The following is a 22,981-nucleotide window of genomic DNA, read 5'->3' on the forward strand; positions in this document are numbered from 1 at the left end:
AGAAATCAAATGTCACCAACTCAAAAAGAGGTCAGCCTCTCTCCCTCTCTCTCTCTCTCTGACTGTCTCTCTCTCTCTCTCTGTCTCTCTCTCTCTCTCTCTCCCTTCCCTCCACTCTGTTTTTATCTTCCCATTTGGCTGCCGATCTGTTTTCAGAGAGTGAGGTCAGAGTGAGTTAGAGCAGGAGGGCCTGCGTCTGTTTCTGTCTCCTAGCTAGACACATTCAGATTAAAGCCTTTAACACTGAGAAACAACCTTTTATGGACTTATACAGCAGCAGGACTCCTGGTAAGCAGCAGTGGAAATTTCAACGCTTGAATGTTTTAACTATTTTTTTCCCTCCCCTGCTGCTGTGGAGATGTGCATGGGATCTTTTGATTGAAATCTTTTTTTTTTCATTTTGGCATCTCTACAGATATAACAGACCCTTTACAAGACTGATTTTTACAATGAGTCTGTCTTCTTTTGATGTTTTGTAGTGTCTCTATTTCTGTTACATGGGCAATGACAATGGTATAAATTAATAGTTTTACATTGTTTTTTTTTAGCTCTTTCAGTTTGGTTTCTACAACTCTCAAATCAATCACATCTGATTGATTTTGTTCTTTTGTTGTCACTCTTTTTTTGTTTATGGTTTCATATTAATATTTTAAAATTGTTCTTGTGTGTTCATTTGGTCTTTATCATGGGATCTGACCTCTTTATTCATGTTTTCTGCAGTGAGGAGGTGGCCAGACATGGCTTCACAGTCATTGTGGACATGCGTGGTTCTAAGTGGGACAGTATCAAGCCTCTGCTGAAGATCCTTCAGGAGTCTTTCCCTTCGTGTATCCACGTCGCCCTCATCATCAAGCCAGACAACTTCTGGCAGAAGCAGAGGACCAACTTTGGCAGCTCCAAGTTTGAATTTGAGGTGGGTGACACTCATATTTTAACAGTTTTCTAATATCCAAGACTACTTTCCTCACTTTGCTAGCCCGGCGTTTGTTGATGTGAGTATTATACATGAACCATTAGCATTATAGTTTCTTTTGAGTATGTATCTGTATGGATTCTTTCCTAGTTTTCAAAAAGAAATTGAGATGATAATACTTCTCTTTACATCAATATGAACAATTTGTCGTAAGCTATTAGAGTTCTATTTAGTTTAGCATAGCCATCGGTCTTAATTTATCAGCTCTAATTGGACTGCTGCTCGGTGACAGTGGCACTATTCTGTCCCATGTGGGCATGTGGTGCTGGTATATTTAGTCCTGACCCAGTTACTATGGAAACAGGATATATAGGACATGGCAAAGCATTTCTTCCAGTGGTAGTGATTTGGGTTTAGACAAGCCACTTTTTTATGATGTCAAACAAACACTGTATGTGAGTAGGACATAATGATGATCAGGAGGTCACTAATTCTAGATTGGGGAGAACAAGGTGTGTTATCCTCTTCCTCATCAAATACTGTTGAATTTTCACAACTACTGCTCATAAACCAGAAGCACAAGACAATGTTTTTATGTTGCAAGTATGACTTAGTTTGTTTGCAGTTCAAAGGTGGCTAAAAAAAACTTTTTATAGCATCTAGACAGGACAGTTCTCAGTCTTTCATGCCAGAATGAGAGGGATTCATTCATAACTGTCTGTTAAGCCTTTTATGAAATAATTGTAAATGTTGTCATCAGCACATGGTTCACCTTCTGTTTACATTTTTAACTAAATCTGCACCGGCCCGACATCTGATCATTTATTGTGTATTTTCATCGTGTTTCCTTTACTTTACTGAACCTCAGCAGTTTCTGTTTTTACTTCTCAAGAGTTCATTTCCGTGTATTTCCATCTTATTAATGATAACATAAATGCTGCTTAAAATGTCTGGAATGTTTTTTTTTTTGGCCAGCCCACCTATCTAAACAGTAGTGAACAATGTTCAGCCTGACTCTGCACATTTTTTTCAGAATTTAGGTTTAATGGTGGGAAATATTTTGACAAGTTAACATTTTATTAGTTTGGAACATAGTGATGATGATGATGACTGCGATGATAATTAAATTGTTATTATCTTTGTCTGTTTCCCTCCCTTTGTCCCTTCCTGTGCCTGCATTCACCCCTCTTTTCTCAATTGTTTTATACTTTCTCTCGTCCCTCCTCTGCTCTCTATTACCCCACATACACATACATGCAACACCAGACGGTGATGGTCTCCTTAGAGGGTTTATCCAAGATAGTGGACCCATCCCAGTTGACAGCTGACTTCGAGGGCAGCTTAGAGTACAACCATGATGACTGGATTGAGGTTTGGCTTCTTTCTCTTTTTGTTCTATCTTTTAATTTACCTCTGCTCTTTAAAAGTCACACTGAAGAAACCAGCCTTTGATGTTAGGCTTTCATTTGTTTAAAAAGCAATTATGAGCAATAAGCATCACTTTTAACAACCATTTCAGGTGCGGCTCTCATTCGAGACCTTCGCCAGCGATGCAGCGCGGTCTCTGGCACGCCTCGAAGAGCTCCAGGAAACCTTGTCCCAGCGTGATCTCCCGCGGGACCTGGAGGGAGCTCGGCGACTCATGGAAGAACATGCAGCTCTGAAGAAAAGGGCCACTAAAGCATCAGTAGAGGAGCTGGACACGCAGGGACGAAGGCTATTACAAAGGCTACAGTCGCAAACTGCAGGACTTGGGAGTAGCGGTGAAAGCGGGTATGGTAACCGTACCGGCGGAGCCAGTGGAGATTCAAATGACCACCATCACGGGTTCCACACGCATGCCGACGCACACAACCTGGTGGCTAAAGTGACAAGTTTGTTGGATAAGCTTCATGGGACACGCCAGAATCTGCAGCAGTTGTGGCACATGAGGAAGCTGAAGCTGGACCAGTGTTTCCAGCTGCGTCTGTTTGAGCAGGATGCAGAAAAGGTCAGAGTGCTATTCTATTCTATTACATGATGATTGAATCCATGTATGAGATCAGGTTAATTACTTCCTGACCGCCTCTTCACCTTTTTGTTAATATACGCCAATGCTGCAGTTTATTTCTTGATACATAAAGGTATTTTAGGCCACACAGAAGCTAATCTAATGCATGAGCATGCGTGCATGCATGCCAGTCTGAGCCAAGTATTTGAAAACATTACATTAATCCAGACGTTTAAGTCCCCAGATCAACTTTCATCCCCATGTAGGCCAGATTAGTGAGGCTGTATATGTATATAGTGGTAGAAGCTTAACAGATGAAGTGTATTGGCAGTCTGATACTACTGGCCAGTCTGGCCAAAATCCTAATGATGTAAATTCTTATGTTTTTGATTACCTGGGCATTAAAGTTTTTTTTTTTGTTTTTTTTTTACAATTTAAAATGAATTCATGTATGTTTTGTGTGTACCTAAAGCTCCTTTCAATTGGACTGAAGCCTTGTTTTATATCTTGGTGAAATATTATCAGGACTACGTGTATGTCGCATTGGAAGTGGAGTGAATGGATGTGCGTGAGTGTGCCTGTATGTAGTCTGTGTTTCAGGAGAGTTTGATGTTGCGTGTGTGGAGCTGGTAAATGTAGCTATATGAACCGTGCAGACCTGGAGGCAAATGCAGAGGCCAGCTATGGAAAGTGTCAGAGCTGTAATTAAACACACCTTTCCATACGCCAAGCGTGTCAAGAGAGAGACACATAGACAGAACACACTGCCACATAACTGAAGGGTAAAGCTCAGTGGACACACACACACACACACATACAAACACAGAACTCGCTCCTTTGTTCCTACTTATTACAGAGGAGCTTGAAGATGACTCCAGACGTCAGTGCAGCGGTGAGTGATGAAAGGTTTTGGTTAATTACAAACACCAAACAACAGGCCCCCTCTCATTCTCACCGCTGTTGCTGTGAGTAAACATGAGATGGAAAGACCCATTCCATTTGTAGTTCATTCTGTACAACTAACTGCATTTTCTCCCCCTCTTGTGTGTGCAGATGTTCGACTGGATCATGCACAACAAGGGGCTTTTCCTCACCAGCTACACAGAGATTGGAGGGAACCACCAGCATGCTGTCGAGCTGCAGACCCAGCACAACCACTTCGCTATGAACTGCATGGTAAGATGCTGTCTGTATCTCTGTTGTGCACACATATACATGCACAGACACACACACACACACACATACATACATACAGGCGCTGCAATCGTAACCTATCATCATTACTGTCATTCACAGTAACAGGCCACGGCCACCCACCCCTGTACAACCACCACACACAAAGGCACCCCTTCCTTTTCACAGCCTTTATCCCAAACCATTCCTCTCCCTTGGGCTGCGACTTGCTGTGGAATGATATATGCTGTCCTGCCACTGTCTCCCTCGTATTATTCAGTTTTTTTCCACTCTGCTCCAACTCTGCCCCGCTTTGTCATGTCTTATCACACTGCTGTTCCCGTAATTGACCCATCTTGCCTCACTGCCCCTCCCATAGCTTTGTGCTGCCCTCTGCTGCCCTGCCCCACACCCCCCTCCGGCCCCTCCCTGCCTCACTGTAGTCTGTGAAGCTCTGCTGCTGACTAGTAAGTGTAAGCTGAGGACATTATATTGTATTGACTCTGCAGTCTAAGAGTGTTCTGCTCTGCTGTTCTCATCAAAAACTTTAACCCCTCATGGACTTGCTCACTACAAAATAATCAAACCTTTCCCCTTTGTAACTGTTTGTGTTTTTTTTTTTCACCTGCCACTGGCCGTACTCTGCCCCAGCATTGCCTTACATTGTCACATTGCCAGATTTTTTGCTTTTTTTCACAATGTGACTGGTGTTAGGAACCATGCACAGTGAGCGGTGTCAACACGAGGGCCCATGGGCAGCTTCAGCGACCGCCCAAAGCCAGTTGTGTCAACACTGCAGGCTGAGATGAACCAATAACTCCTGAGACAACAGTAGTAGAAAGGACAGACACTGGATGTGTGAGTTTAAAGTGTAAACTCACACATACAGTATATATACAATACACACACACACACATTCGAGTACATCCAGATTGACCACCGCCCCCTCCACCCATTCTTCCACAGGAAGCGACATTTCCCTTTCCTGTTGCCTGAGTGGCTAAATGGAAATTCAGCATGTCGGGGTCGATGAACAATATGTGTGAGCATGGGTGTGTGTTTATGTGCGTTGATGTATAAAATTTGAAAATGGGTGTGATGATGAAAATAAGGTGAAACAACAAAATGGCGGGTGTTTGCCAGTTTCCACAGGTGTCTGAATATGTATCATCACTGGTATCAAAGGTTTGTCGCTGCATCAGCACTGGTTTTGCAGTATTGTACCAGTGATCTTTGCTAGACGTGACAGTTTATATGAGCATTATCATCTCAACAAGTCAAGGTTTAAACCAAATGTTGACTGTTTGCAATTATGTACATAATATTGTCGTGCATAATACAATAGATGGAGTTATGTTACTGTTATGCCCTCTATGGGAGACATGTACCAAATACAGTTTGGGAATAATGGAGTTTCTGTAACCTGTTAACAGTTTTATGTCATTACCATTATACGCACATTGAGCTATTTTTGTAGGTGTCTGGCTGCTATGTTGCACATGTGCTGGTGAACCAATGATAAATTATTTGGTGTCTTTGAGCAAGGTATTAAACTAGAGAATAGATTATAGACTGTTTTAATGGTGAAGAACACAATTGTGACAACCAATAAGCAGGAACAATAGCTTCACATTAATTCCATTGCAACACTCTGTTCGTCTCTTCTTCTCTGTTATTTAATTTAAAGGTTGCAAGCTTTGCAATTAAACATAGAAAATTCTATTCTAATTGTAAGTTTACCGTAAATGGTCATGTTTTAACTTTATAGAAGAGAGGAAAAAACAGATATCAAAAGTTTGATTTGTTTGACTTAGCAAAAACAAGACTAATTCTTGCATGCTTAAGTGAAGATGAATTAGTTAAAAAATTGAGTTGGTAAAAAGCAGAAATAAATGGCAGACAGGGAACATAGAAGAGTCCGACCTGTCAATAAATAGCACAGCATCATCTGTTTTCCAACATCTTGTTGCCCTGATGGAAAGATTCCCCTTATGAAGGTAAATCAAGTGGGATGTCAATTAAGATTACACCATTTTGTACCGTTAACTTTGTCATATACAGTATGCACATGTGTGCAGATGTGGACACAAACAGGCCAGATACACAAAGCAGCAAATCTCATCCTCAGCTTGAGTGTGAACAGGTCATGGAAATGTGGTATCTAGATCTGGAGAGGTATCTCATAGTCTCTGTAAAGATGAACAACAAGCCCCCCTCCACTCAAAAATGTGTTTTTCTTCTTGTTCCTTGAGTTTGATGTTTGAGCTTCACTGTGCAGAATGATGTACGTGCAGAATTTGAGAAGGCTCTTTTCACATTCATATGCTGAAGGGGAAAAGTCTCTCTGTGCTCATCTGAAATCTCAGTTTAAGTTTAATATTAGGTTGTATAAAATATTTGACCAGGGAATTGTGCTGTTTTTCTAAGTTTTGAAAATTGTATTATTATTTCTTGTGCACTCTATTGAGGAGCAGTCCATCCAAATAGCTATCTGTGAACATAAATCCTATGTTCATTGAACACTCACCTCTTTCTTTTATCAAGTTGTTTTCCTCAAGTAGCTTGTTGCTAGTTTCAGTCACCTTCTGCTGAATCTCATACAATCTGTCATCTGTTATAAAAAAAAAGATGTAGAGGTTTCTCAATTTGGTCTCTCACAGAGGTCAAGTATGACAACCTTTTACATACACCATTCATTAAACAATTCATGTGCATACATGAATTGTTTAACCTTTTACCACCAACTGGTCTGCCCAATGGGCACTAGCACTAAGCAAAACTATGACAGACTTCTAGTACTATGAAAAGTTACACAACTATGAGCATGTAATATATTTACTAATATATGTACACTCATGGCCAAACTTTTGGTCATTGTGGTCATTTTCAAAACGTTATATATTTCAGATACAACGCATGGCGCAGTATACAACTTAAACTTTGTAATAAATCCTTAAGAACTACATGTCCTACAATCAAAGAATAGTATGTGGATCAACCTCAATGGGGGGGGGGGGGGGGGGGGGTAGGTTTTTAAGAGTTAAACCCTCAGTACGTCTATACAAGACATTACAAGATTACCTTGAATGGATTAAATCAATGTTGTATGTTACTATATTGTAGAAACTATGCAGTTCTCTTTTTTCTACACTTCTCTTTTTTGTATTAAGTATAGTCATAAGGTAAGGTCTGCTACATTTTGAAGTTGTGATATCACAGATGAACGTTTAGAGAAAATTACTTGTCAATACACAGTAGATGCTCATACCAAGCAGCCCTCCAAGTAACAGAATACACATCACCACCAGACACACTGTAGCACACCTAAAGAAAACAAAGCAGAAGATAATATGCTAGTGTTTTATGTATTACCTGTATTTACATTATTTGTATTTGAGTATGTACCTTAACTAATTGGGGGTGATTGCTTCATTCCTGGTCCTCTGTTTGCATTTATTGGAGGGCATCTGATAGAGATGTATCTGTTGGTTAGAGGGTGGACAGGGAGCCGTTCAGTGTTTGGGTTTGGGTGTTTTGCAGAGGTCTTTTGGTTGCAATTTTCTCTTTTGTCAACTCTTCTCTTTTCTGTTCTCTTGAATCCTTTTCGTCTCTTAAATCAAGATCAAGTGTATCTCCATTTTCATAGGTATCGTCATTATAAGACCATTTGTCAGCATCCATTGTCATATATTCATCATCAGCAGTGTCTGTTGCCACAGGCCCCTCCATTGTTGAAATGTGTCTCTGTTTGTAGGTGACTGTGTGTTATGTGTGCATAGAATAGCTTAGTAGGAGGAGACACTGAGAGAACAAAGCAGAGGCTCCTACCAACATAAATTTAGAAACTATTTTATATCTTGCAACATAAATAAAAAATGATTGGACCACAAATGGGACAACATAGAGATGAGATGCAGTTTTAACTCCTGGCAATGAGGCTGGGTAAATAGAAGGTTTGATTATGTTCTGCAATGGCTCCAGTCCCTGGCAGCTGTTGTTATAATGATATACAGAACACTACACTCTGTATACTATTACATATATGAAGCCCATAAAAGCAATGGCAAAACTTTAATATACCTTGTGGGGCAACTGGCTAACAGCAAATAGTAATAGATCACAAACATAAACAAAAATGTTGAATATGTATATAATACAGGTTATACAATGTACATAAGTGGTCATTTTAGTACACCAACATGTTAAGTAGAATAAAAATGGAAAACACTGGAACAGTCCTGGAGGCATGGAGATGATTTGCATTCAGTTTTTACACACGATGATATTTTATAGATACATGAGATAGTTAAAGTCAAAACTGGATAATTAGGGTGACATTGATCTGTGAGATAAGAAGTCTCCCAGTGAACGGTGTCAGTTATTCAAAGCTGTGGTTAACATTGTTTGGATGAGTTGTCTTTATTCAGCAGGGAAATTGGAGACAATGACTTTACTAATAGACTGAGCTGACAAACCATTGTTTCAACCTGAAGTTCAATAACTGATGTTCATTTCATTTGATTCAACACTGACACAAAATAACATCACTGTTTCATTTGATGTTCAAACACATATAGGCTTAGGTTTGGGTTTCAGTCAGTTTTCTTTGATCTTATATGTTTGTTTTGTCTATGCATTCTGCAGATGCAGCTTATTAATGAGTGTACAAGTGCACACTGTTTATCATAAGTGTGTAAATCAGTAGCAGTGTCCTCTGAGCTCAGTTTAGTAATCCTCATTCTCAAAGTAACTCTCCCTGCACCAAATTGACTGTAATACATGAGTTACACCGAGTAAAGGGACTGAATTTTTAACAATTTGGGGAAAAAGTAGTGTGAAGGACAACCAACTCATATCATAAATGCAGCTCATGAGACCAATGATGCATTGTTAAGCCATTTTTTTTCTCTGAAACACCAAGCTTACTAGCTGTTTGCTAACCCTGGTCTACAGGAAGCAGTAATCGAGATATCAGACAAAATCTGATATCAAAAACATCAACATTTTGTGTCTTCAATGAGATGTGCCAGCAAATTGTCTAGCAAAGGTGAAGTATTTCACCATAGATTTTTTAGCAAAAGTATTGTGCATGCTGTGGAGGGCACTATATAGTAAATAAATGTATTTCTTTTATACATATATAAAATAATTTTACATTTAGAATTCAGACACTGAGTTGAGATGGCTGAAGATACATTAAGTGCACGAGGCAGCAAATAGAGAATGACTTTGGTCACATCTCTCCCCATTGCCTGTTTGCAAGACAGTCATGGATAGCTCATCTTGTTCTGTAGTTCATTCACAAAGCAAATACTACTGTGGCCTCATTTGTTTTCCCACTTTGCAGATTTATTAGTCTCTCTCTCAGCAGTGTTGTCTTCCTCGTTCCTCTTTCTCTCTCTGACTGTCTTGCTTTCTTTGTTCATCTCTGCCTACCACTCTTAGACTTGCCCCACACCCTCATAAGGTTTAAATTAGGAATACCCTCTCCCTATCTCTGCTCCGACCCCCTTTCCGTCCATCAGTTTTGGATTAAGCCTTTACCACCCAGTGTGTTTGAGTTATTTAATCTAATTCATAATGTCCTACAGATGGCTTGAAAGGCCTTTAGGTATATTGGTTGTGACTTGGTAACTCTGTTCTCCCTTTCTGCCCTTATTCCCCTCTTCTTTATGTGTGTGTGTAAGTGCATGTGTTCTTATGGGTTAGTGTGTGTTCTCCAGGTCGTTTTGTGCATGTGTCCTTTCCAAAAATTGCTGTAGTTTCCTGTAATATAAGATAACATAAGATCCACATGTAGCTTAGAGTTTCTCCTGTGATGTTTGATTTGTGTCTTTGTAAAATGTATAATAGGATTACAGTAGTTCCTCTGTGCACTGCTGTTCTTTTGTGTATCAAACTTACCTACTGCTGTATATTCAAGAGCTGTTGGACTCACTTGATTGCTCATGTGAGCCATACTTCTAAGCACACCACTGCCTCTATTATCCTCAAGCCAACATCAGACTTAATCTAGTGCTGTTGACGTCCCATTTTCAAGATTTTCCTGGATTTTGGACAGTGGGGAATGTCTCTGCTTGTTTTGCATGCAAAAACTCCCACAAGCAAAGATAAAGCTATTTAAAACTGTTTCTAAATCCTAATATCAGAGAAAGGCATAATCAGAATTCAATCTCAAAGCCTTAAAGGTTAAACAAAACACAGCACCAATTAAGTGGCTGTAGCTTTGATGAAAACTCGTAATTTGAGTTGCAAAAATCACCTCTCCCAAGACCTTGCCTCTGTTTGAGGTTTGTAGCTGGTGTTGGATTCATCTTTCCTTCCCTTTGTGATTGAAACAAGCAAACTAAGAATCATAATAGGCTCCAGGAGCAGTAATTGAATAGAATAATAACAGGCTGTTAACACAGTTGTTAATTAGCGTTTGCTGATCCGTGCCTATCTACACAAAACAGCTTGGAGCCCATATATTAAAAAATACTGAAAGATTAAAAGGCAAATGGGTTTCTTTTCATTATTCACATGGGGTTATGTCTCCCAAGTGAATGACTTTTTAATGTCCACAAGGTTGTGTGTGTGTGTGTGTGTATGTGTGTGTGGATCAGGTATTCCTCACATTGTGGGGACTCGCCATCCTTATGGGGACAAAAAGCAAGTCCCCTTACATAAATCATTAATTTTATGGTTATGGTTAGGATAAGTCTACAGGAAATGAATGTAAGTCAATGTAATGTCCTCTGAAGTGATGGAAACATGACTCTGTGTGTGTGTGTGTGTGTGTGTGTGTGTGTGTGTGTGTGTGTTTTATGTAATGTATTGACTTTTATTCCCTCTGACATTACTCCCTGTGTGCATGAATGTAATTGTGGTCACCACAGTATATTTCACAAACACACTTTGATTGCTTGGCAGAAATACAGCCAATCTTGGCTGTTTGAAAACATTGTTGAAGCTTCATGCATCATGGCACCCAAAATGAATCCACAACAATACTTTACCTGGCAGCCTGTTCATTTACTTCAGCAAGATACCCAAATATTAACATTACACTATTATCTATAAGGATTTTTTTTTAAATTCAGATACAAAGTTAAGGACTTTTGTGTTTGTTTTAATCTGTGCTTTCTTGTCTCTCTGTCTCTCTTTAAACACAGAATGTGTATGTGAACATCAATCGGATTATGTCAGTAGGGAACCGGCTCCTGGAGTCAGGCCACTACGCCTCCCAGCAGATCCAGCAGATTTCAGGACAGCTGGAGCAGGAGTGGAAAGCCTTCGCCGCAGCGCTGGACGAACGCAGCACCCTGCTGGAGATGTCTGCCAGCTTCCACCAGAAAGCAGACCAGGTACAGACACACAAAAAATGAAGTATAGATCTGACATGCACATATGTGCTACAAGTTACAGTAGATCTCTGGCTCTTGGCTTATTAATATTGACAAAAACACATCTGCATATCCACATGTGATCACTACACACGCATGTATTTTTGGCTAAACTAAACACACTTTTGGCAGCTCTGCTGGAATGCAAGAAAGTAACTGCATATGTTTATGGTGTTCTACATTCTTACATGCAAACATACTGTACAAATCAGAGGTGGAATGCAGCATATTATATCTATTACAGAATGTTAGAGGCTGACCAGATATCCTGCCATTTGTGATTTCCTGAATAGTCTAGTATCCAAACCTTATCATGCTTTTACATACTTTTAAAGAAGTATAATTTGGAGAGAACAAGAGGAAGAAAAATAATCGCCCATTGTTTCGCTTACGGTTGCAGTACTAAATGCATTAGTTAGTTGATGACACCTATTGTTTGCTGATTGGCTCATTCTCTGTGCAGTCTTTAATGCTCAGGACTTCCTTGTAAACTATTGATATTTTGTTGTCAATATAGCTGGCCAGAGCAGTGTTACAGACATGAGATTCCCTGTCATCTCCTTCCCTTTACAGAATAATCACCTTTCTGTCATTATTTTATCAAAGCTTTCTACAGAGCTCTTTAATCTGCTGCCTCTTTTCTCCAAGTTGAACTTTGAGTCATTTTTTGTTTTCACTGGATTATGGTCAAACTATTGACAGGGATCAAAACTGCCTCTGAACTGCTCATACATACGTGCATGGACTGTACTATTAATAACGTGTATGTGGAAAAGTATGAGCTTACATATTATATATAATGTAATATAGTTTTTATCGGGTCACAACTGCTAACATCATCATAGATATCAGATGATAAATACTGACTGAGCTGAATATACTAACAGTCTGGACAGAGTTCAAGTTTGAGAACCGGCAGACCAAACACATAGATGAGGCATTCAAATCATGTGTGTCTGTGCATTAGAACACAGCACAGTGCTGATGTGTATAACATAGCACTTCAGTCTTCATAACACTGTATGTTTATGTATGTGGGTCTATGTCTGTGTACGTGTTCCCATGTGTATATCTACCCTGTTATACAATATCTGTACTGTGTGTGTTCTCTCCTCAGTACATGAGTAAAGTAGAGCCATGGTGCAAGGCGTGTGGCGAAGGAGAGCTGCCATCTGAACTCCAGGATCTGGAAGACACAATCCACCATCACCAGGGACTATATGAGCACATTACCACCGCATACTCCGAGGTCAGTGCACACATTCAAACAAACACATGCATGCACAAACCAGTGACTATGCAAAACACACACTCATGTACACAAGTACATGCAAATATTACTACCAACTCAGCAGAATGCAAATGTACAAACACACAAGCCTACAACAACAATCAGCTCTTTCAATTCATTCATCCTTTTGAGCTTGTATTTTATTTGCTTTTACAAGTTAAATCAAACAAATGAAATAAAAATGATAGAAATTGGTGTGACCATGCTGCACCTGCACACAGTTTTTCAAGGTACTTGGCAGGTCGGTTGTTCCAAGCATCTTGGAGAACTTGCCAGTTCTTCTGTGGATTTAGGTCGTATTCAGCCAAAATCAGGCGGTGCAGCAAAAACGTCAGCCCTCCCATTTATTTTAATGGGGGTAGTGCATTTTGGCTGCGGCCGTTTTTGCCACTGCGGCGCCGCACCAGACTGCGGCCGGAAAGTTGAGCCAGAGTCAACTTTTGGAGAAACACAACCCAACGCCAATCACAGCCAGAGATCAGACTGATCAGAGCTGTAAATTCTGCCATGAGGGAGTACAAAGACATTACTAGGAGGAGGGAAGGACATTTCTCTTTGTTTGATGAGTAAAGTTATACTCTGCTGTCGGCTTCCCGACTCATTTTAAAAAAGACGAGAGAAAGAGAGAGAGAGCACAAGCAAAAGAGAGAGAGAGCAGCAGTGGTCGAGTGAGCTAGAGAGTGAATGAAGAGAGGGAGCGCTGATAGCGAGAAAGCCAGTGAATCAGATCAATAAAATGTTATTTTCTGATTGTTTCACTGCAGTTACGTACTAGAGCACAAATAAACACACCCACAACCCCACACACCTCCGCTGGACCCTGTGGCTGAACGCCGCCCCGCCTGATTTGGTCTGAATACAGCCTTAGGCATCTCAGTTGCTTCTGTCTCTTCATATAATCCCAGACTGACTCAGTGATGTTGAAATCAGGGCTCTGTGGGGGCCATACCATCTGTTACAGGACTCGTACTTCTTGTCACTGAAGATAGTTCTTTATGACTCTGGCTGTATGTTTGGGATCATTGTTATGCTGCAGAATAAATTTGGGACTGATCAGACGCCTACCTGATGGAATTGCATAATGGATAAGAATCTAAACATCTAAAGTGCCAAAAACTTTTGCACAGTTCTTTATATACTGTATACAGACTGTGTTCTTGTCGCTATTTTTGTCACTCGACTGTATACAGTATGTTATGACAAGAAATGAAAGAAAACAAAGTTATAAAACAGAGATTAAAGTATTTTTTTTACATATGGTCTTTAGGGCTTTAAGGACGATGTAATTTGAACCTAAGTTTGTACCCCACTGTAACTGAAAATGACCTTGGCTAGAGAGATGTTTGGGAAAATGCAGATTACACAACTGTCTGGCTGAGTTGGAGTGAATCTGTGACTTAGTTTGAAAATATGACATGAATTTTCTTAATGGGTTGCGATTCTAACGAAACATTTTTGGTTAAGGAAAATATTTGTAGGGTTGTAGAAAGTGTACTCGCCCACACCAGGTTGCAGTATGAGAAGTAAGGATACATAAAACTATAATAAAAGGTATGGAGCTCTTGTTTGTCTATCAAATAACTTACTTTTCTAATTATACAATAGGTTTTCTTGATTCTTAAGTACAACATAATTAATATGTTCTTTCCATCTCAACTTGAGAAATTTAGTAGCTGAGAGTTGAGACATTTTATCATCTCATATCATCTGAAGTGACATTTTTGATGATTTTCAAAAATTTTCTCAAACTACACGTCACCTTTGACAGGTAAGCCAGGATGGGAAGTCTCTTTTGGACAAACTGCAGCGACCTTTGACCCCAGGAAGTGCAGATTCATTGATGGCATCGGCTAACTACTCAAAAGCGGTGCACCACGTCCTGGACATCATCCATGAGGTGCTGCATCACCAGAGGCAACTAGAGAACATCTGGCAGCATCGCAAAGTTCGCCTGCACCAACGTCTGCAGCTGTGTGTTTTTCAGCAGGATGTACAGCAAGTAAGAGACGCATGCAAACGTACAAGTGCACCAGCTCTGTGCATGCATACATAGGCACACACACACAGAACAAGGATTATACTAGAGACTACTGAGAGTGCTGCTCCATCATAGCTACTCTACACATGAAAGCTTTCTGTGACTCATCCATTAAATGATGTAAAGCAAAACCAATGCACGGACCTATTCATCCAAAGATTTTTTCACTGAAATTGATTTAAACTTATTGAGTTTTTCACAAGGCGTGCCTCTATGTTTCAGTTTTAGTACATTCATTTTGATGCTACTGAATCAGTATTTATATATAGTATCTATAGTTAGGCATAGTGAACATACACTGATGTTCTGATGATCCATTAAATATTTGTTGTTTTTTGGAAGAATATTAAGTTTACATTTCAATACTGGATAGCAGAGGGTGTGGTATCAAGGATATCATAAAATCAGCTCTAGCTTCTTCAAAGCCTTCTTTTATTTCCTCCTGGGTTATAAGATTGAGAGTCTCCATCTCTGTGTGACTGTTTGGATGGCAGAGCGCTTAGATCAAAACTACTGAGTTGGTGTCTTCTCTGTGTTTCTACCCTTTGGGCATGAAGTCTTCTCTGCTTCTCTGCCCCCTCCTTCCCTCCTTCTGTCTCTGTTATACTGTATCTCTGTGCTTCTGTCTTTCCCCTCATCCATCCTCTCTTTCATCACCCATTTCTCTTGGTAGAGGTTTCCATGGTGACGCAGTTTACTGCCACATAAAGTGTTTAGGGCTTTGTGCACGTGTTCATATGTGTTTGTCCCATCAAAATATTCTCTCAGAGACCTTGAAAACATCATGAAAATCCCTTTCATTATACCGCATAGAAACAGATGGAGTATGGCCATCTGTTTAATAGATAATAAGGTAATTATGTACAAAGATTTATAGTTAATCTCATCCACAGTGGAAATGTTGACACTTTGCACTGCTCTGGATTTCCTATTAAGCAAAACCTAATTGTCCACACTTGTGTAATTTAAACATGACAGACTGCAGATGGAGAAAAAGAGTAAAGAAAGGGAGGATGAGCAGAGAGGGAGATGGAGCAAGACTGAGGAGTGTGTGTGTGTGTGAGAGAGAGAGAGAGAGAGATGACATCTATGGATTACTGTAACTCTAATGTGATTTGAACAGGGCCACCCCAGTCCATTGCACCCCCTACTGGTTACAAAGTCATATAGCATTCTCAATTTATGATTACTGTGAGAGAATCGGTTATGCGCATTTAAACTTCATACATATACTGTATTTATGTGTGTGTGTTTCAAGGTGCTGGACTGGATAGAAAATCATGGTGAGGCCTTCCTCAGTAAACACACTGGCGTTGGGAAGTCTTTACACAGAGCCAGAGCTCTGCAGAAGAGACATGAAGACTTTGAAGAGGTTGCACAGGTGAGCTTTTAAAGTAATGAGTTTGATAAAAGATAAGAAGTTCAAAGTGTTAAAGTAAAAAAAAGCATAATCATTCATCATGTGACATACTTTTCCTTAAGGCAGTAAATGTGCATTCAAATGAAATATTTGATAAAACGTTTGACGGTTGCGTTCTATTGTAGAAGCTTTGCAGGGACTGAGATGTTAATAAAATGATCTGGATGTGACGTTGCTCTAATGTTTCAGAACACCTACACCAATGCTGACAAGTTGCTAGAGGCAGCAGAACAACTGGCCCAAACTGGAGAATGTGACCCAGAGGAAATTTACCAGGCTGCCCACCAGCTAGAAGATCGCATCCAGGACTTTGTGCGACGTGTGGAGCAACGTAAAGTCCTGCTGGACATGTCGGTTGCCTTTCACACACACGTCAAAGAGGTGTGTATTTCTCTCCCCTCTTCTCCTTTCAACTCCAATTAACTTCATTTACCACATCAACCTGACTTGTCTGTTTGGCCTAAAGCTGAACCCATTTTTAGCTGCTGCCTCTCACACTTCATGGTGATATGACAAAAAGATAGGAAATTCCTCTGTAATGATCATCATTTTATATTATGTCTAACAATGGCAGTGTAAGAGCCATTTTTGCTTCATATGTCTGTGTACAACTGACCTCTATGTTGACAATAATTATACTACGATAAAAAAGTCAGAATTGCAGTTGCAGTCAACGGTCCTACCACAGCTGTCACTGTGAAATACAGACACAAGTAACTACAGAGCAGTGCATACCTCCATTGGAACTGCACACTCCTTTTAAAGATGGTATTTTAATAATACAAATCTTAAAAAATGTTTAATCTGCATACAGATCTGTATCAAAACCATCACATAGTGATAGTAACTCTACAGTAGCAATTAGCACTATATCCTATGTCAGGACTTTTACAAGGACAATTTTAAGTAAGTTGCAGTCAAGTACATATGTATCATGTTGATGAAGCGCCACCTATAGGTGAAATGGCATCAAATTTTCAGGATTAATCACAATTTATTTTGGCATTTGTCATTTTAATTTTGCCACAATTGCACACTGTGTTCAGTAGTTATGGCAGTTTATGTCAGATTGGTCACAGATATTTCACCGTCGTCTAGATATATTCTACCGAGTCTCATGAGGGATTATGAGCAAAAATGTGCCTTCTACATCTGAACAAAATCATTCCCAAAAATGTACTTTTAAAATCATTGCCTAGACAGTGAGAGAGACGTGTGTGTGTGTTTGTGTGTAAATGTGCATCATTCCTCAAAATGCTGCTGAACATGTTCCAGCCAAAGTCATTATGTTCTCCTTGTGCAAACATCTGTGCTTTCCTTTCCTTCTGTTGTGCGCTTGTGTTTACACAAATTAAAGGCAATCTGCCTCGATCTGCCTCCTCCTTCACTGTGGTAATGATAATCATGCCTATAACTTTCCTTATTACAGTTTTTTGCAATTGCTTACTTGCTTACTTAGAATTTGGATCATTGTGTCAAAACTCTACACACAAGCCAAACAAGATGCAACACTTGGAGATAAACATCTCACTTCTGTGTCAAAATGAAACTCATTCTGCAATCAAAACATAACAATCCTCTTTCAAAATGGCATTTTTTTGCAACAAAATGATATACACATGTACCATTTGAATTACTCTTTCAACAACACACTCATGTACTTTATACAAAAAACTGCTGTCTTTAGTACTTTGTATACCTTTTTAATTTTCTCATATAGACTTCTGTCATAGATTGTTCCAGTATAGTGAATCTACTCTTTCCCTCTTTACTAGTGCCTTCTCAAAAAATAAATAAACAAGTATACAGGCTAAGGCGGCTGTACACTGTGGCTAGGGTATACTGTATCCATACATGCTGTGTGGATACAGAGCTAATCAGTGCCTGACTCCTGAATTCCTCTCACAGTGTTATGTTAATATGAAAGTCATACACTGCAAATCTTTAACTGTCAAAATTAACCTCTCCCCACTGACAGAGCACTGTGCTCTGCATGTGTTAACACTACATCCTGTTTACATAGACTCACAGAGACAGACAGAGCCACGGTGTTATTAATGAAGCTAGTCTTTAATGTCCATATGGACTAATCTCCTTCATCCCATCTGTCAGCTCACACTGGTGCAGGTCACTATGTGTGTGTGTGTGTGCATGTGTATGTGTGAGCATCCATGTGTGCATGTTCTCCTGTGTGTGTGTGTGTATGTGTGTACAAGTGAATGTTTCCATATTTCAAACTCTCTTGCCCATCACCTCTGCTAGTTCTGTTGAAGCCTTTGGATGTAATCCAGCATGTTGAAAGGCAACAAACAGTTCACTGTGCAGACAGAGCATGAACTACATTGAAGGAGAAAAGATACATTTGCACTGATATTCATGAAGTACACAGATAAAAGGCATTATCTCTTAATATTTTCTAACATTGTTAATAAATCTCCATTAATAGAAAGAGCAGAAGACAACCTACTGGAATGTCTACTTGACAAAAGGAGCTGTGACTCAGAATGTGTACCAATCTGCAGATTGCTTCCACCAAATACTGAAAATCAAGGCTAGTCTAGTTTAGCCTAATCTAAAATAAAAAGCTTTAGTAAAAAAAAAAAATCACTTAGTCAGCTGACTTCATTTGAATATTTGGTTTCCAAACAACAGTGTCTGTCTGTTTAGATGTCAAGTAAAATGTAAAATACTTTATGTTAGTGGATGATGGAAACAATACCAAAAGCAGACTTGTTTTTGAGTAAGCAGTGTTGGTGTTAGACAAACAGTGGGTGCCAGGGTCTCTCTCCGGCGGCCTGGATGGTGTGCCAGGGCTTTAGTGTGCTGAGCCAACACACCCAGATGGCTAATCTGTTACAAAGATGACCACTGACAAAACACCAGCTTTGAGCAGAGCTGGTTGGATTTGATTTTTGTCTCCCATCTTCTGCCTGTCCATTTGGCAGTTTGTCGATCGACCCTTAAGTCTGTGTTTAGCTCACAGCGCTCTGTGGATCGGCACCACCCCCTCCGGCATGTGTACACTGTTTACAACAGGTGCTGTTTAGATGCTTCTTTAGTTTTTCCCTACTCTGAAGAAGGAGCTGTCATCGGTGGTGAATACTACACAATGCTGCATTTTAACTGGTTCGCTTTTCCCTGTCGATCTGTTTTAGCTGTGGACGTGGTTGGAGGAGCTTCAGAAGGAACTGCTGGATGATGTATATGCAGAGTCGGTGGAGGCCGTGCAGGACCTGATCAAACGTTTTGGCCAGCAGCAGCAGACCACCCTGCAGGCTACTGTCAATGTCATCAAGGAGGGAGAGGACCTCATACAACAGCTCAGGTAAAAATTATTAATACATGCTACACTAATGTCTGGATATTGTAATGTACTAATCTACTAGGGCAAGTCACACCCATCAAACCTAAGTACATACAAACACCCTCTCTTTAGTTGTATTGAGAAGAGCTCAGAGTGAGAACAATTATAAATTTCTGTATTCCAAAGTAACAAACTACTAAACACCAATACAAAGGAATGCAATGCCTAAGACCTTCTCTGTTCTCTGCTTCAGAGCAGCTTGATTGATTGATTCTCACTAAAATGAGAATAGCTGGTCCAACTTAAAGGTCAGGCCACCTTAAATGAGCCTGGTCAGGTTTGGCTAACCTTTTGTCGCTAACTTTGGGGCTAACCTCCTTCACTTTTCCAGCAGTTGGGGAAACAACAGACAAGACTTTTCTTGGTCTTGAGAAGCTGCAGCATTTATTAACTGATACACTGTACATTTACTGTCAGACTGAGAACTTACTGCTAACCCTTTCCTTTTACTCTGCTCGCATTCACTGTTACTTTTCTGCCACCTGCTCTCTCACACTCGCTATGCACACACATTACACACTGCCCTATTCCTGAAAGGAATTACGCTACCAAGAGTTTCCCAGGCAACAACACAGAGGTTGACTCATGTTTCAGAACAGCGCTGCACAGAGGCTCCTACTGATTTCTGAATTAATGGATATTTGCCTTTATTTTTGGCATTTAAAAAAAAGTTTTTTTGGGCCTGGCAAGGGTTCTTGTTGGCATGGCAGCCCGCCAGGCCCGTACAATTATAGGGGAAACAGTAAGTAAATTTGGCAAAGTAGAGGGAGGGAATTATTCACAAGAATCAATTTTAGACATCCTCAGGGATGTGTCCACAAGATCGGGAAGTCATACATGTGCATACGAGTACGTTCTTATCTTAGTACCTCTAAATCTCTGTATCTGTCTGTATTTGTATTCGACCTCAATCCACAGAGACTCTGCCATCTCGAGCAACAAGACTCCCCACAACAGCTCCATGGCTCACATAGAGAGTGTGCTGCAGCAGCTGGACGAGGCGCAGGGCCAGATGGAGGAGCTGTTTCAGGAAAGGAAGATCAAACTGGAGCTCTTTCTCCAGCTCCGCATCTTTGAGAGGGACGCCATTGACGTGAGTAGGCTCGTTGTATGATGAATATTTATATCTGCTTTATCCTGTGCAGGCAAAGGTGAGAGTGAGAAAGACAGAAAGAGCAGGAGATGGAGTGTAAAGGTTGCACAGAGATAAGAGAGCGCTGAATGTATCATATTAATCCTCTTGGGTTTTTGTTTGTTTGTTTTTTCATTGTGGCTAGGCAAAAAATGCAAAAAGATTAGTTACATGTGTCAAGGGACAAAATGGAAACCCAAAATGACTGTGACTCTGAGCCGATGGACCGTTACACCATAAAGGGCGATTCAGCCCTCTATACAGCCATACTCTTGCATGTGCTACATTAAAAAAGTATTTAGTTCCACTTGACGCATCTCATCTACATGCCACTGTTTCTCCCTCCCCAACCAGCAACTGGCTGCATTGAATCGTCTAATTCCTTAACACTCCCACTGTGAGAGTGAATGCTTTTCTCAGCTGGTGCTCGGATATGATAACTGCGCTTTTAAAATATGTATTTTTGTGTTTCTCATGATGTTTATCATGGCCGTCAAACCAGATTTGTCGAGCCATACCATGTTGACAGATGAATTACACTCATTTTGAAGCCTGGAGCTGAAATACAGTAGAGGCTTATATTCATGAGGATAATGTAAGTGAAAAGAAATGTTGTAGAGAGTAATCGTGGTGGACATGATGAGCCTGTGGAGCATGAATGGAAGTGTGTGTAGGGAAATGGTTTTCAGTTATAATTACATCATTAATGACATGTGAGAACAATATTCGTTACCTCTTCTGCTCTGAAAGAAATGTGTGAGTATGCATCCATTAGATTTCTTTGTATTGAAGGGGATGCACAAAATCATTGGGAGAATATTCGGTAAAGTTACATGTTGTAATGTCTGCCAAACCAGATTTTTCAGATGTTTTCAGGCATATTTTTTTAGGCAAAGCACCTTTTGTTTGTGTTAATGAACAGAGGATTATGTAATCATTATTATGTTTCTATTAATACCTAGAACATTAGCGCCCATAACCCATTAACTAATCATTGTACCTGTTGTGGAAGTATATGGCTTTGTATTACATGTCTGGCCCTGCATTAAGTCTGCTCCACTGTGTGCTAATAGAAGTTCTGTGGTTGGTTTCATGTCTGTTTTGTCTGTGTTGTTAAGTCCAAAAGAATAGATAAGTCTCTTTTTAGCTCTGCATGTCAGGTCAGGGAATGATGGTGAATTTGATAATCACTCATGTTGAACACAGAAGCACGCACACACACGTGCACACACACACACACACATTGACATGCAATTAATATGACACAGTGCTCAAGCACGAAGATGGGTGGAGGTAGAGGCATTTATTTCCCTTCACTCCCTGCCCACACACACACACACACACACACACACACATGCAAATTCATTAGGACACTCCCTCCTCGCTTGAATGGGGGTGTGTGTCTGAGGTGAGGGCATGGGTTGAGGTGAGACATACATTGTCTGTTTCTTTTCTGATGATAAGCTCTGTATCTTTGCACACCGCTGAGAAAAAGAGACTTGGATGTGGTTTATCTCCTCTATTAGTTCGTTTTCACAGTGCTGGTAACAGAGGGAGATGGTCTTTTTGCACACAGAGGGCATTTTACTCAATTGTAAGAGGAGAGGAGAGCAGAGTGCAACTGAGTGCTTGGTAAGTTTCTACTTTGTTGCCAGATTTGTGAAACTATCATGTTTGTTAGGAAGGGTATTATATTATTCTGCAATGAAAGAACTTGATAAGATTACTCTGTTGGCTAGCCAAGAAAGTCACATCTCTGAATGGAGGAGATTTCATAGCAGGGAAATTTCTGTGAATCCAAATTCCTACAGTGCCTTGTCATAAGGCAAACAGTCTTTGCTACGTGGAGAGAGAATAATGCTCTGTATTGCAGAAGAGGTTTATCTTACTTTTTGTATAAACGTACTCAGCGGGAAGGTGTGCTAAGAACCTTCCAGTATTGAAACAGACTTTTCTGTATTGTAGTCTATTTATGGTTTGGGATACTAGATAAAACAGTTTAAATGGATTTGTAATGAACCAAGACGAGGGAGTTGTTTTGCTATGAATGTTGCTACTTAGAGGAAATCTCTAGGGTCCAAGTCTTGTCTGAATCCACGTTTTTGAAGCCAGTCTGCAGTCAACCTGTGTTTACGTAGAGATCAGCAGGTCCCATATTGTGTGACCTCCCTGCTTTGTTAGCTGAATATGTGGAAAGAAGCTGTCTTCAAGCATAAAGCTGCCATTACTGTACATACTTAGTTCAGTGAAGAATAGGTGCAGCCTGAGCAGCAAC

The 22,981-nt window shown here is 40.1% G+C and overlaps 1 protein-coding gene across 4 annotated transcripts in view; it reads left to right on the forward strand.

The window, feature by feature from the left end:
- Positions 1-22,981, forward strand: part of triob (trio Rho guanine nucleotide exchange factor b) — a 110,866-nt gene that overhangs the window by 42,698 nt on the left and 45,187 nt on the right. For 3 of the 4 annotated variants that reach the window (XM_067602128.1, XM_067602124.1, XM_067602125.1), the window contains 11 exons: positions 721-913; positions 2,180-2,284; positions 2,433-2,903; positions 3,957-4,079; positions 11,231-11,422; positions 12,579-12,710; positions 14,521-14,751; positions 16,049-16,171; positions 16,400-16,591; positions 19,366-19,535; positions 20,493-20,667. In XM_067602128.1, coding sequence (XP_067458229.1) covers positions 721-913; positions 2,180-2,284; positions 2,433-2,903; positions 3,957-4,079; positions 11,231-11,422; positions 12,579-12,710; positions 14,521-14,751; positions 16,049-16,171; positions 16,400-16,591; positions 19,366-19,535; positions 20,493-20,667 — 2,107 coding nt within the window. Of the gene's footprint in view, positions 1-149; positions 289-720; positions 914-2,179; positions 2,285-2,432; positions 2,904-3,956; positions 4,080-11,230; positions 11,423-12,578; positions 12,711-14,520; positions 14,752-16,048; positions 16,172-16,399; positions 16,592-19,365; positions 19,536-20,492; positions 20,668-22,981 lie in introns of those variants that run through there. The other variant, XM_067602127.1, reaches the window with a different exon arrangement.

Source organism: Thunnus thynnus, chromosome 10 (assembly GCF_963924715.1).
Source record: "Thunnus thynnus chromosome 10, fThuThy2.1, whole genome shotgun sequence".
In the NCBI taxonomy this organism is placed as follows: domain Eukaryota; kingdom Metazoa; phylum Chordata; class Actinopteri; order Scombriformes; family Scombridae; genus Thunnus; species Thunnus thynnus.